The sequence below is a fragment of the Thermobia domestica genome, chromosome 1 (genome assembly GCF_964235325.1).
Source record: "Thermobia domestica chromosome 1, izTheDome1.hap1.1, whole genome shotgun sequence".
Lineage (NCBI taxonomy): Eukaryota > Metazoa > Arthropoda > Insecta > Zygentoma > Lepismatidae > Thermobia > Thermobia domestica.
The window spans coordinates 58012181-58028412 of NC_137454.1; the positions used below are offsets into that span (position 1 = coordinate 58012181).

At 35.6% G+C, this 16232-nt stretch overlaps 1 protein-coding gene across 4 annotated transcripts in view; it reads right to left on the reverse strand.

Moving 5' to 3' along the window:
• The window catches only part of LOC145684938 (uncharacterized), a 96891-nt gene that overhangs the window by 79889 nt on the left and 770 nt on the right, over window positions 1-16232 (reverse strand). For all 4 annotated transcript variants that reach the window (XR_014131437.1, XM_081757308.1, XM_081757294.1 and 1 more), the window contains exon 2: window positions 6441-6880. Coding sequence is in view for 3 of the 4 variants with exons in the window: in XM_081757308.1 (XP_081613434.1) it covers window positions 6441-6880 (440 nt within the window). In the remaining variant the exon portion in view is untranslated. The remainder of the gene's footprint in view (window positions 1-6440; window positions 6881-16232) is intronic.

The following is a 16232-nucleotide window of genomic DNA, read 5'->3' on the forward strand; positions in this document are numbered from 1 at the left end:
AATGATTTGGAATGTAGTTTTTTCTTTTACGCACATGTTTGCGTGTTGATGTATGAATATGTGATATTCGGAATTCATATACCAGTACCTATTTTGTATCAGCTGTATTGGTTTTTAATTATTAGGTTTAATTTTATTGTGTGTGCTTTAATTCTGTAAATAACCTACAAATTCTGAATGAATTGTATACCATGACTTCTGTAAATAACTTACATAAAACATTGACCAGCTTTCAACTGAGGAAAAATTTGCAATTAAGGCTTAGACAGAACAAGCAAAGGGCAATTCAGGAGAGTGTTCGAGAAAAAAAAATCCAGTTTAAATTTACAGGATATCTTATGGGAGTAGTGTTGTTGTCACCAGATACATTTCCTCAATTTACTTTAAATTTTCCTGGATAAACTGTGGATAAAGTGTGTTCAATGTATATACATTTTTTAGAACACTAATCTCTGCTACGAACTCTCTTCAGTCAACGCTGAAGAGGAATTCGGATCACTGTCAGGGACTGAGTTTGCTAGAATGAATCGTTCGCAATAATCTAGAAAAAATATTTAGTGAATCTACAAAGCTTCTGAAATTAATATTAACTGTACCTATGGCGTTAGCAAAAGACGAAAAGTTTTCTTCCACATGAGAAAGAATTGATACTTTCAAGGAATTGAATGTCCCAAGAAAGGTTATCACCATTGGTTATGCTTTCCATCGAAAAAGACCTGACAATAAGAATACCAGAGTTCAACCAGCACGTATTAGACAGATTTGCTCCAAAGAGAGGAGAATGAACTTACTAATTAAGGTGATTAATCGGATAAAATGTTCTGCATTTTTTATTTTTTAAAAACAGAATTTTATTTAATTTAACATGTCACATAGCATTTGCATCTAAAGTTATACTGATTAGTCAATGAGTCAACTTTATATCTTCTGTCTCTTATCGTTCGTACTGCAACACCCGAAACCACAATCCACCGGCCGCCACTAAGTACTGCGTAATATTTCAAAGATGACTGAGTATCAAACAAAGAAAAAAAAGCGCTGTGAGAATTTTTTCATTGTATGTATCAAGATTCTCGCAAATATTATCGTCTTCATTTTCCCTAACAACAATAAAATATTTTGGTGATACGAAATCATGTACATGATTTTATTTTCGGCAAGTCTTAACAGACTGTATTTTGGAATAGCTTCGAAAACACCAGATAATAAACACCAAACTCAAAGAATCGTACTCAATTTCAAAGCTTCTTTATTTAAAAAAAAAAATCAAATGTTTCATTACATAAAGAAATGCCATACATTACACAGAAAATAAAAGTGTATATCCATGAAGTATTATCTCATATCTATGAACAAATGCTTATCAATTTAATCCAAACAACTGAAAAAGTGCAACTTATCAGATTATGGCACTGGTATCCTAAGAACAGCTCTGATGCAACGCGGAATGGAGTCGTAAAGCTCATGAATGGTAGCAAATAAAATATTATAACCATTCCGCATTAAGTGCATTATTCAGTTCCGTGAGAAAAGATGGAGGCAAAAATCTGCGCAAAGTTCTTGTTTCCACAACGGACTACAGATGTTCTTCTACTCAAATGACGCTGCAACAGTTCCAGCTGTGGGAATGGCCGCATTATCATCCTGAAATATTACCTCATTGTCCGGAAACATCATCTGGATGATACGATGCACATGGTAACCTAAAACGGGCAGTAACGCGACTGGTTAGTGTGAGCACAGATCTCACTGAAAACCACAAATTGTGGCCCATAGCATCACAGAGCCATGTTTCACGGTTGGACGGAGACACTGCGAATCATTCGCTTCTTTGGTTGTCCACCACACATGAAAACGACCTGTAGTTTGAAATAAGGTGAACGATGACTCATCCGACCATATCACACGTATCCCGTCAAGATCGGCCCACTTGTATGGCGCTGTACAAAAGCGTTATGGTCCCTTACCAAAGGTTTCGTCCGTGCAACCTGACCCCGTATGTCCATGTTATGTAACTTATATCAGATTGTGATTGTCGACAACCTGTGGGAAGTGTTGTTTTGAGTTCTCCGTTAAAGGCATCTCAGTCGGACGACGCTGCGCTGCGTGACAATCCGTTTTAGCGCAGGATCGATGAAGGTTTTCTTCCGACCACCTTCTTCACGTGCTCTGCGTTTTGTCGTGAGTTTTATAAGTCATCACCACCTTGGACACTGCCCCTCGCGGAACACAAGACACTAGTTCTGTCACGCTTGCACTACGTAACTAAGCGTCAACAATTTGCTGTCTTTGGAAATAAAAGAAGTCGCCCAGTACACTACCACTGTTTGCTCATTCCACTGCATAGGATTGTTCTACTACTCTTTACGTAGTATGTAGTTTGCCCTAACATACCACCAACAACCTGATGCTGCAGTCTAAGCTTAACCATTGCAAATTCAGACATCTGACGTGTTTTCAGCTCCAGGTAACTCCATTAAATTGATAAGTTTCTACATATCGCACACCCATAAGGCTCGCAGCTCAAAATCGGTTTTAAATTGTTATAAATTTTTAACATGTAATAACTTTAGTTTGTATTTATTTAAGAAAGGTTTTCTACTCAATAGTTAATACTGAGTAAATTGAAATTAAGTTATAATTCCTCAAAACAAGAAAGATAATAAAGTTTCGTTAGATATAAAGATTTTTCCTTGGTTTACCTGTAAAATTAACATTTTAGAGTTACGACAGTCTTACTCTGAGGTTGAGACATGTCTTTCCTCTTGCATGCTCCTTTTCCAAAATCTATGTGATATGCTTACTTTCCAGAAATTCATCATCGTAAGAACACACATACATTCCATCGAAAAATATTATGAGCTCATGAACAAACACTACAATCCGTAAAACTCTAGATCAAGGATTTAAAATAGATAGTCAAGTTCCTGGGAAAGCATTCTCACCAGAATATTAATGTTGATGTGGAAGTTGTCATTTCCAAGATTATTACAATAGTAGCCAAACAAACGGACAAGCAGAGAATAGCATACATTATATCTTTTATTAGCAAGTTTTCTTTTAGCTGCACTGAAGAAGAGGTAAGGAGTACTTCGAAACTGTTCGCAGATCTCGTGTCTTGTGGATATTTTAACGTATGAAAATTTTTACTTGCTGTTAATAGATTTGAACCTCATTTAGATTAGTAAAAAACAAAATACTCACTCTACATTTCCTGAGTTAATCCTTGGAGGTTTTAAACATGATTTCTTGATGAATGTTAAAACACCACGCATATACAAAAATGGCGGTGATGTGTGCCACCTTCCTCCTGTAAATTTTGTCATTAATTTTCGAATTAAGGAACCAATAATAATAATAAAAAAAAAAGTTTTCTTGTCAGAAATGTACCAAATAGTTCCATGTTCTTCGGAAGTTGTTTACAAAAATCAGTGATAAACCACTTACAAAGATGAGTATACAAATAAGGATTTTTTTTTTTTTCTTAATGAAAGAATGTTACTTCCAATTGAACCATATTTGAAGGCAAATAATACAGAAAGTTGCAACCAAATAGCAAATAATATACTTACATCACAATTCTTGAGAAAACTCCATAATTCTTCCCCAGCAACGATGTTGTAACATCAAAAATCTTGCTCTTCTTCTTTCTTTCCTCAACCATAGGTTGGTACGCAACATGGAAATTTCAAAACTTTTCTCTTCCTTGGGAGAGCTTTCCAGCAGCTAATGATATATGTATTAATGAGTTTCTCACACTGATTACGAATTTTTAATTCTTTTCGAATTGCGATCTATGGACGTTTCTTCTATGTAACTTGAACCTATAAAGGCCTATTAAAAAGTTTTACATACGGTAGCTTTGAAAATGGCGAAAACCACGAAATCAAAAGAAAAGAAGAAGAAGCACTGAAGAAACCAAACGGCACAATATATTCATTGCTAGGTCGAATTTGCCTCCTACAATATAATATTATGCAATAAATGTATAAATATCCTCAAAATGCTAGTGAGATGAAATTAATCAAAAGCTTTGTCCCACGATTATGCTCGATATCATAAGGCAGGCAATAAATACAAAGTAACTATTAAATTAAACTCAGGAACGCGTCTAGATTTTTATTAATACCGAAGTTTTCAATAGGAACTCCTACCTTCGTCAGCGGATTGCTGAGGTTCCTATTGAAAATGTCGGCATTAATAAATATTAAGCAGCATTCCTCAGTTTCATTAAATAGTTACAATCACGCGTCAGTGCAGTTTTGTTAGGAATTAAAAACAAAGTAAATGACGATGTAGTTGTGGCACGGTACAAGGTACCAAAATGAGAGAAACACTCTTTGTTGACCCTAAAGTCCCATGCCCAGGGTCAATCTGCACCACAAAATGAAGATTTAATCACTAAGCTATCCTCACCATACTGCTTTTAAAAGTGGAAGTCGCATAGCTACTCGAATGTTCACTAGGAATGGATTCGCATAACAAATAACTGTAAAACCTTTAAAATCCAATGCAATGTTTATTATGAAATAGAATTCGAGTATCTTCTAATAACATATGATGGAACATGTTTTTCTAAAATTTCGGGTGGGTAATCTTGCTTTTCTATGAAGAAGGGTGCAATATATATATATATATATATATATATATATATATATATATATATATATATATATATATATATATATATATATATATATATATATATATATATATATATATATATATATTAATCTACAAAACTTATCTAATTACTTCGATACATGTTCCTACATTCGAAATTAATTCTTTGGCATTAAAGATGTCATATTTACGCGACCATCTTTTTTTTACCCCGCTGATTTAAATAAGAAATTATTTTTCTGCTTGTTTTTTTCTTTCTTTGAAATCAACTGAAATTTTTAATTGTGTGATTTTACTGCTTTCTTCTCAGTCTTCTGGTCTGATCTTGCTCATCAAAATGAATTTGCATTACATATAAATTCAATATTACTTAAATTAAATTCGATTACCTATCTTTTAAAATGCTACGTCTATACGTTTATGGCAGAGCTGTAGTCGAGGGTACACGGCGGTACACGCCGTATACCCTCTGCTTAATTTTAGTCATTAGAATGTACCTTCTACTTCAAAGCGTATAGTACTTTCTACTTCTGTTTATATTCATTTATATATTTATTTGAGTCCATGACTCCAATGATAACCCGGCTTCGGGATATGGCGTCCCCATCGCCCAGTTTGGAACTGCAGTCGGAACTTCGGAATTGGTTCTCTAGGTTGGGGGTTGTGCCGGTCCCATGATCCGTCATTTAAAACTTGCGATCGAGCACAGTAGAAAGATAAGCCTCGTATGTGGATTTTTTAAAATGCCAATTATGGTATGGCCTATTTATGATAAATTGATTTGTGGTCTTAAGTCTCTCATGGACCCGGAGCCATGGGACAGAGGAGTGAAAGACATGCGCATCCAGCAGGTATGGATGGGATGGTGCCCTGAATGGTTGGGAGTCTCGAGAAGTGGTGATTTAAGTAAGAAGTGTCATCAGAAAAATAGCATGAAATGCTTTAAGACTATAAAACAGTAAAGTATCATTTATATTTCAATTCGATTAATACATGCATTTGACATTGTTCATTAAAAAATGTCTTTTATGACAGTCATAGATGATCACAAAACAGCGTATACCCTCTAAAAACTTTAGGACTACAGCGCTGGTTTAACTTATGGCCAATACCTTTCGACAATGAGATCTCGGAAACGACAAGCTCAAGAAACGTCGTTTTCGCTGATGGATTCAAATTTTGGGTAAATCTGAAACTTTTCATTGAAATTTTCCTATTATTTTTCTATTTAATGTTTTAGAAGTCGTTTTAAGCCCTTAAGATTAACATTGTCGCTAGGGCGTTTCTAAGATAAACAAATATGGAAGCGAAAAGTTACTTCCACCTGACTGTTCCTCTCGTGTAAAAGCGCCAATTTTGGACATTCTTCGTTAAATAATTGACTCTGCTTCTGATGAAGAAAACTGAGAACTTCTCGAAAATCAAACTAAACACAATCACATACAGAGCAAGGCTACGTGATAAAAAATATATAAAAACACAAACACGTAAAGCTTTAACACACTAACTCTGTCTTCATTAACTCCTTCTCGGATTAAAGCGTTAACACGCAAATTCCGCTTAAGAGAACCACTTCGTGATTTCCGAGAGTATCTTCAAGAAAATAAAATTAATTCGGAACAGACTGAAAGAAATGGATGATGAGACAACAAGGATATATTAAAGAGTATGCTAAAAGTGTGGAAGCTGCTTTAGAAACAAATTCGTGGTCAGTATTGGCAGCTTTTTACCTAGAGAAAAAGCACTGCTCACAGTCAATTACTTTAAGTCTCACAGTCAAGAAATGCTACATGCGAAAAAAATTAATAATTACTTACCTTATCGGCGTCAACCATCTCAGATGATGTAGCATCATTATCTTTGTTTACTTCTGTCGTACGAACTAGCGGTTGGACAATAATATCATCATTATCATGTTCACTATCAACTATACACTGATTCCCAACAGATTTGAAAGAGTCACCAACAAATTCATCCGCTGAAATAGTTCTTTCCTCACCTTCATTAGAAGAGTGTTTCTCAACCACGAACGATTCACCGGAAGCCATATTATTACGTCTCACGTAAACTGAACTAACAGGAAAAAAAATATCACAAGCAACTACTCTGTTTACTGAAAATAACTTCAATTGGTCTAACGGTATTAATGACGAGGTAGGGCTAACAATACGAGAACAACTAATCACTTTGTTTTTAAAATGAGAAACAGTTTTCAACACAAATTCTTTTCTTGAAACCAGTTCAATCCGCCACACGCCTAAAATAAAAATAATAAATACACAGATAAATAATCTTATTGTATATTGAACATAACATTATCTACCTATTTAAATGTTACAATAGCAACAAAAGCGCCTGAGCTCAAACCTATAACCTTTGATTTACGAGCTCAAACCTATAACAAAAGCGCCTAAGCTCAAACCTATAACCTTTGATTTACGAGCTCAAACCTATAACCTTTGATTTACGGTTATTTGTAATTTCACGCTTAACAGAAACAAATATTTTAAACTATGTGTACTTTAAATAAATTATTCAAGTAGACCTTTTTCATATAAAGTTTATGTTTTTTTAAAATTATTTTTCAAAGCCTTTGTATTTTAATAAGCCTTCTCCAAAATCAAAGTAAATTAATTGTGCTGCCATCTTTGGAGTTCTTTTAAACTGCGTGTTTGTGGACGTTTATATGTTTGTGACCAATCCTTTCGACAATGAGATATCGGAAACTACAGACTAGAAAGATGGCGTTTTCACTGATCGATTGCAAATTTTGTAGATTGTCCAGTTCTAATTGAAAATTAAAAAAAAAAAAAAAAAACATGGCCACTATTTCTTTACTACATTTTTACGGTATACTGGAAGTGTTGAAATAAAAAAAAACTAAAGCACCATATCCTACGCATTATACATTCCAACACCACACAGTTGTATATACAGGTCGTATACGTCTCAGACGTTTGTTTCATGGACAAATAATGAAAAAGGAAGGATAACCATTTTTCTAGTCTAAGATGAATCTTTATTTTTGCAGTAATTTTATCCAAAGAACACCATATATAACTGACATTATAATAAATTGTGTATGTAATGTATTTGCTTATTACAAACTGCATGCAAGAAGAACAAAAACACTGACCATACATGAATTAGAAACGTCAATCGGAACTAGGCTCAAATCTTCCAAACGGTGCGAGATATTGAAAAAGTAATCGAAAAAAATCTCCCCTTTATAATATCCTTCGCCGATTTTTATCATGACATCTGTAACTTTTGTCTGTCAGGTTCAGCTACTCTATATATTAAAATGCTAGGTTTATATGTTTGTCCTCAATCCTTTCGACAATGAGATCTCGAAAACCATAAGTGCTAGAAACGTGTGGTTTTCACTGGTCGATTCCAAATTTTATGTAGATTGTCCAGTTTTAATTGAATATTTAAAAAACAAGGCCGTTATTTCTTTATTACATTCTTATGGGTACACTGGTGTTGAAATTTTAACAAATAATCACATCCTACAAGTTATACATTCCAACACAACATTGTTGTATATGGGTGTTGTATATCTTTCAGGCGCTCCTTCTATGGCCAAATTATAATAAAAGCGAAGGATAACCATTTCTCCAGTCTTAAGATGAATCCTTATTCTTTGGAGTGTTTTGCCCAATGAACACCACATATCACTGACATTATAACTAATTGTGTATATAATGTATTTGTTTGTTACCTACTGCATACAAGAAGAAAAACACTGATCATACATGAATTAAAAACTCCAACCGGAAGTAGGCTTAATCTTGCAAACAGTGCGAGATATTGAAAAAATAATAGAAAAAATCTTCACTTTATGGTACCCTTTGCCGATTTTATCAAGATGTCTTTCACTTATGTCTGTAAAGGGACATGTACAGCTGTTGTGAAGAATGACAAAGAGATTCGTGCTCAATGTGAATGATACACTATGTAGAGAGCGCAGGTTCAGCTAGTAAACTTTAAAAAATATACATATGTCAAGATATTGCTATATGAGCTTCTGTGTTTTACGTTCTTAAGTAACTATAATTACTATTAAAATGGGCTCCAAACTATGACTGGGCTTGATCAGCGACCAGATCAACATGTAAGATCAATCCTCACAGCATAAGCTGTTTCCCAATGCACCATCTCACCTCCAAGAGACCTGAATTACAGAACTATACCAAACTAGTGTTACAATATCATGGATGCTAGGTTTATATGTTTGCCCCCCCCCCCCCCCAAAAAAAAAAGAAACTATATGTTTGTCTCCAATCCTTTCGACAATGAGATCTCGAAAACTCCTAATTGTTGATTTGTTGCACTTTTAGTAAAAATTTTCTTTTTGATGACTTTTCGAGACAACAATTTTGTAATGCAATAGATGTGTACCAAAAGAAAAATAAAGTTGAAAAATTATTTTATCATTAACTATTACTTATAAAATTCATAATTATGGTATCCCAATCCCTATTTAGATTTCCTTTCTCAGTCTTTACTTTCGGATCTTTTGTCCTGATGTACTAGCCTACGAAAACATTCTATGCAATCAAGAGACGAGGAACGGTGCAAGATCTTTAGGTTTAGAATTTCTTAGATGAAAAATTGATGATAACAGGCAAGTAAACAATGGAAAGGGAATCCATTTTTGCGTCGAATCATGACTTTTTATAGCTTCTGTGGATTTGAAAATACTGTATGCTAACTGGTGTCAACTTTCCAAATATATCATAGCGTAATCATTAGACTTACCCAGTAATGCAAATAAGCACTCGCCCACTTGCCCGGGGCGAGTGTTTAATCGGTGCAGGTGAGTATTTAATATCATACCGAAGGTAAGTAAATGATTTCTACTGTGGTATGTGGGCTGGTAGTTTTTTCTTAGGCTAGTAAAATTTTGTTGCTTATTTGTATCCCTGGACTTACCAGTTTGAAAAATAAAACTCAACTCCTTTTATAAACCATCCTGCGAATATACCACCCTACAAGCTCTGAAAAACATATTTTCCAAATGTTAACTTTTACTATTCGTGAATACGCGGATTTTTTGAGCACGAATACGTTACTAGCTCTTAGTTTTCTGTATATAGTTTTAAAAAGAAATACTTATTATTACATCGGACGAAAGTAATTACATTGATTTACATACATATAGCATTGATTGTAAATTTTATTTTTGGAGGCAACTTTCTCCGGTTCCGAAACAAATGTTTTAAGCTGATTATCTGATTTATAGGCAACTAAAGTATTATCAGCGAAACGGCAGTATTTCATGAATCTTAATTTTTCTTTTTCCAATATGGCTGTTTCAACGTGATTTATAACTATATTAGCTAGCAAAGGGAATAAAAAATTTTCCACTGCTGGTCCATCTTTTTGCCAATAAATGTTATGTTCCAATTTATAACTTCCAGTACTTTAATGACGTCATATATACCAAAGTCGTTTAATTTGCTATGTCCGAGCCAGAAGAATCCGAGAAAATAACGTATACAACAAATTCAGATTATTTGATATTTCACATTCTATCACTAAACTACCATTCCCTATTTGGAGATGTGTATCCAGTGAATTGGGTGGGGTTCAACGTCCCTTTTAAGTACCATGTTAACGTGGTCTTATGGTTGACTTACATTGGATCCAAATTATATACTCCAACCGGGAATTCACGAGGACGACACGCATACGAGGTGGGGGAGGGGCTGAAAATTCCATTTTGTTCCCTTTAAATTGAAGTAGACAAATAAAATTGTTGGCATATGAAAGCCTCATATCTTAATATGTAATTGTGTTAAAATCAATTGAATCCTTATCGTACAACATCTGTCATTGCAGGTACAAGGTGAAATAGAAGAAGCGCGAGAAAGTGTCACATCATCGGAGCTGAGGACCATTATGAAGTTCTTATGGCTCCAGGGAAAGTCTGCAAAGGAAATTCATATGGAGATGTTGCAAACAGTAGGGGGGAGGGGGGGATGTTCTTCATACAGCTGTATAAAAACCTGCATATCACGCTTTAAGACTGGCCATTTCATGGTGGAAGATGAGCCCCGCAGCGGACGCCCTTCAACCTGAACAGACCAACAAACATGCAATGCTGTCCATGCAATGCTTCTTGAGTACCGTCGAATATCCGCCAAAAAGATTGCCCAGACACTGGACATCTCCATGGAGCGAGTTGGTTATATTATCACCACAGTTCTAAACATGCGCAAGCTTTCAGCGAAATGGATGCCGAAATTTTTGAGTACGGATGAAAAGAAAGAACGTATCGAAGCATCTTAATCCACCATGTCCCATTTTGAAACGATAAATGACTTTCTTTTTTCTTTCTTTCGGCTAGACTAGTGAAAGAGGATGAAACCTGGCTCCATATTTATGATCCCGAAACCAAGGAACAGTCTAAGGAATGGCGCCATAGTGATTCCCCTCCCCCCAAAGAGTTTCGTACCCAGAAATCGACCAAAGAAAGTCCTGGTGTCAGTTTTCTGGGACAAAGATGGCACTATAATGATGGACTACCTACCAAATGGCGCCTCTATTACCGGCGAGAATTATACTAATCTTCTAGACCAGCTGAAAGAGGCACTTAAGAAGATATGCCATGGAAAGTTCACCAAAGGGATCATAATGTTGCACGATAATGCACCCGTACACCAGTCCAACATTGTTGCTGCCAAACTGGCCACCTTGGAATTCTAACTGGTCCACCCAGTTACTCACTTTACTCCCCAGACCTGGAATCTTCTATTTTCTATTCCCCAACCTGGAAAATCACCTGAAGGGTCACCATTTTAAAGACATTTCTGAAGTTACACATGCTGCTGGTTTGAGAGACAAGACTTTTTTTCCTTTTTTCTTTTCTTTTTTTTTCATGGGCTTGAAAGTTTCAACAACGCTTAATCTCGGACCTCTGACACTTGTTTTTCTTGGAAAATCCAGGAACTTTTCAGCACCCCCTCGTAGAAAGCACATGTGCTAGTGTAACGGTGGTAGCTCTTCGAAAGGTAGCTCTCTACACTGAAATCGAGTGCGCTAGACATTAGCTACTCGTAAGTTTATTGAAACATAAATAATATGTATTGCAATATATTGTGTAGGCAGAGACAATAATGGTCCAGGAATCTAGCCCTTCACCGATTTATTTTATAAAAGTACAAAATAGTCTTCGTGTCTACAAAGTTTGATGACATCTTCCTTATGACCAAAGGTAAAGGAAGTAATGTTTTATACGGGAACCCCTTCGCTCATGGCAGCTACCGAGGTGTCTTTTAGCAACTTCAGGTTACGGTCCTAGATGACCTCCTCGGCTCATGGCAGCCTCGTGAGGTATAGTTTGTGTTGAGGAATCCCCTTCGCTTCAAAGCAGCCTCCAGGGATTTTAGGATAGGTAGAGTCCCTTAGTCCAGTGCGACCTCCAGAGCTGTTATGGGTTGGTGGTCAGTGGTCAACTGATACCACGGTCTTCTTTGGTTCCTCTTTTATAGGCTTTGTTCAGGTGGCTCGTCCTCTTTCGGTTCCCATCATGTTAATCTTCGTGTCTTCCTGTTCAGCGCATCGTCTGCTTGTTTGTAAACGTTAGCACGTGTCGTCCATAAATATGTGCTCATGTTGTGTTTACAATACCTATTAAAGTTTCATTTAAAGCAGACTAGACAGTAAAATTAATGAATATCAAATAAATTAATCTGGTTGCCGACTAAAAATTGAGGTGGCAAGAACTGGAAAATTTGCAAGTAAAATCGCAAATAAATATTACTCTCTACGTATATCGTTATGAACACAACCGATCCGTAAGTAAAGTAATAACATAAATATAACAAAACCAAAAGCGAGGTTCAATATCATAAGAAATGAACTAGACACGGTGTATGCACTACAGATATTTTGAACTTTCGGAATGGCATTTTAAGATATGGCTTCATATCTCTAGAAGTAATCTTATATTCAAGTAAGTCGAGTAATCTTATATTTTGAAACGAGAATATTGAAGCAGGAACGAAGTACAGGGAAAAAGATTGTCGGATACTGCACCAAAAATATCAGCAAAACTATAGTTTCTACACAAACAATAACGACACTGTTCTAGGAAAGAGCAGGTATTCTCCTGTATTCTCTGTTAGCCAATGACAAGTTGCTAACCCTTTGTAATAGTGGTAAAATTTAATTCACTGACGGTCTACTTATTACCCTAATGATCTTGCAATTTACCACTGATAAGAAAAATGATTTAAATGTATTTTACTATAAAAGGAAAGCCTGGAACTAACAACAGCAGAGTAAAGAAAATCGGTAGAGATAGCATTCCGAACATTTATTTATATAATGCGCTATCTTATTTTATGGCGGCTACCTTTCGAAGATCTGTGTATAAACACGACCCACCTTAAATCTTTTCCCACTTCCCACGTCAAGTAATTCAAATTGATGTTTTAATTTTCTTTCGTACTTGAACATGAGTTTCGCCAAACCTTAACACTGTTCTCGGACACTTTTTAGACACCATTCGGATACTTCGATCATTAAGGATTACAACTGTATGTTATCGCTTCGCTTCCATGTTTAACAGTACGTTCTTATGTGCTTACAAATACAAACGAAATGGTGCCAGATTAAGTCCACAAAAATGAAAAATACGTAAAATTTACAGGAAAGAAAAGGTGAACTCACTATTTGTAGTAAAATTCACGCTAACTAAACAAGTTTAATATGGTATTTACAAATGTGAAAACCTGTGTGTTGTTGGTACTATTTTGAGTCGAGGCATGCTGGCATCAGACATTAGGGTGTAATAAGGAAATCAGTCCCCCGTATTCAAAAATGGAGATAAATGTGACACTTCGATTTTGAGATTAATAAGAACGTATGTTGGTGAAGACGAAGAGTTATCACGTTTTGCGGACGGCACTGAAAATAAAGAACTGGAAGAACAGTTACATACTGAAATATTTAAACGTGTTGATGGTGTGAAACAAAAAATGAGCACGTGGAAAGTTACCAGAGAATTTATTCAAGTCCTCTACCACCAACGAGTGAGTTGTTTATAGTTTCCTGAAGGTAGTGTCAGAATTGTACAAACTGTAAAGGTAAGTAACTGCACTGAATGTGTTAAAGGAACTATTTAAGTGTAGTAACTATTAAACGGAGTTCTTTTTAGGACATCGTTTAAGCATATACCTAGCATAACTGACGCGCCTTCGCCCTGCGGACACCCCCCCTCGCTAACACTCAGCCCCCCTGTTGCGATTCTGCCCTGACTCGATTAGATAACATTGGTGCTTTTTTAGTGCCACATAGCACAGGCTGGTTTGTGGGTTTTTACACTGCAGCTTTTATAGCATATTTCCAAACTTAGTATTTACACGCAAAACGGTAAAGTCCTCCTAAAGGGTTAAGTTCAGAGTTGCCTCTCCGATTTTTATAAAAGTTAGGAAACCTTACACGAGAAATGAAGTAAGAAATGATGATTCGAAGTTCTTATGTAATGTTTAGGTGTGTAAGTTTGACAGTCAAGTTATGTTTAATACGAGAAAAGATATGTAGAAGTGTGTACTATTTGCAAGACGTGGAAGGTTTAGATGATTTCGCAGCATGGTAGTCGTATAGGACGGCGAATCGGTGCGTTGACATTGAATTTTTACCGGCTTAAGTTTAGAGGTGCCCTTCCAATCTCAAATCTACAAAAAGGCAATTGAAACATTACAAATTGTTAGGTTTGGGTAGGTTAGTTTAGGTTATGTTAGGTTACCTGGCAGGGTTGGTAAAAAAAAAAAAAAAAAAAAAACTGGTTTAAACCAAAAAGTGAAAAATGTTCGTAAAAATGCAAGTGTTCGCAAAATCTTGATGGACACACATTTGTGGGTTATTACGTTTCACTCCTGTATATTATTCGTATTATATTCAGACCTAATTTCCCCATTCATTATTCAAAGGGATTATATTACAAAAGCAACTTTTGTTTTTTGTATAAGTTTATGAATGTTTCTTATGTGATTTTTTTATAGTTTATTATTATTAATATCCAGTTGCAATCAAAGAAAAATTCTAAATATTATTTCCTTGTAATAATGTTTACTATTGATAAAATACATCGAAATGCCATACTTGGGGGGGGGGGAGTGTCATACAAACCGCACGAGAGGCATTTATTGAAATCAGAAGTATCTTTGGTATCTATTTATGTATAAATGGTTCAAAGTGGACTCAAATAATTCGTATCTTTATTCACTTTTCGTACTGATACACAAATTAAGTCGTTGTATTTCTTTAACTTGGACTAAATTAGTTCTTCTGTACTCTGCAGTATTTTGAAATTGTCCATATGTAAATCTGTATAATGGTTTTACTTGTTCAACTATTTATCTTTTTGTCCTGAAATGACTCTTGACGATTATATTAACAAGTATGTAAAGATCAGTACAACGTATTTTTATCAGGAATCCTTCGTGAGTGAGTCGGCAGACGTATCGCAATTGTGGTCAATAAGTTCCGGTTTCGAGTCCAAATGAAGGACAATTTCCCTCGGATGTAAGCCGACAAGCGGTTGGATTCCGCTTTAAGCGTTATGTGACCCCTTCAACATAACCCGGTTGTTGCATAATAACACCAAGGCGAAACAAACTTATTTCTGTCCATATGTGATATAAATACATAGAGCAAATTATTTTAACCAAAAAAACCTCTTTTTTTGTTGTGTTTTTTTCAATAAAAACCATGGTTTTGCCAACCCTGTTACCCGGTAAGACTTTAGTTAGACTAAAATGGTGACTAGATCCGGTTCTCACAGAAGCTTCAATTATCACTTACTTTCAGTAATCCGTGGTTCTCATAGAAAATTTAGTAGATTCTCTTAATTATTCTTATATAATTCTGTAAAAGGGGTTAAGTTTAGAGTTGCCCCTCTGTTTTTTTATAAAAATTAGGAAAATTTACAGGAAAAATGAGATAAGAAATGATGACTTGGAGTTCTTATGTGACGTTTAGGTGTGAAGTTTGGCAGTAGAGTTATGTTTGGCAAGTCTTTACTATATGCAAGGCAGTGACAGGAGCCCGCAGTTTCAGTTCCAGTCCCCAAGTCTGAACTGTAATAAAGACAGAAAACAACGTGCCCTGCGGGGCTCAAAGCCGCCTTCACTCGCTAACGCTCGCTCGGCAATACTATATGAATCAGGAAATCACTGTCTTGTTCAAAGTAAAGAGTTACCTCATGTTTAATACGAGAAACGATATGTAGAAGTGGGTACTATTTACAAAACGCGGAGGGTTTCCATGATTCAGCAGCATGGTAGTAGTATAGAATGGCGAATTGGTGCGTTGAATGTGGTATTTCTCACTGAGTTTTACAGAATTATGTAAGAAGAATGAAGAGAATGTATTAAAGTTTTATGAGAACCATTTATTACTGAGTTAAAGTGTTAATTGAAGCTTCCGCCTATGTTTAGCAGAAGGGGTCCAGCTCTTTTCTGTAAAAAATGTTACAATTTTGGTAATTTCTGCTCACATTCGGTTAGTTTGGGGTAGGGTTGGTTAGTTTAAGTTAGGTTAGTTTAGTTTATGTCATATTAGTGTAGGAGTCCCGCATAATTTTCCAAAAAAAA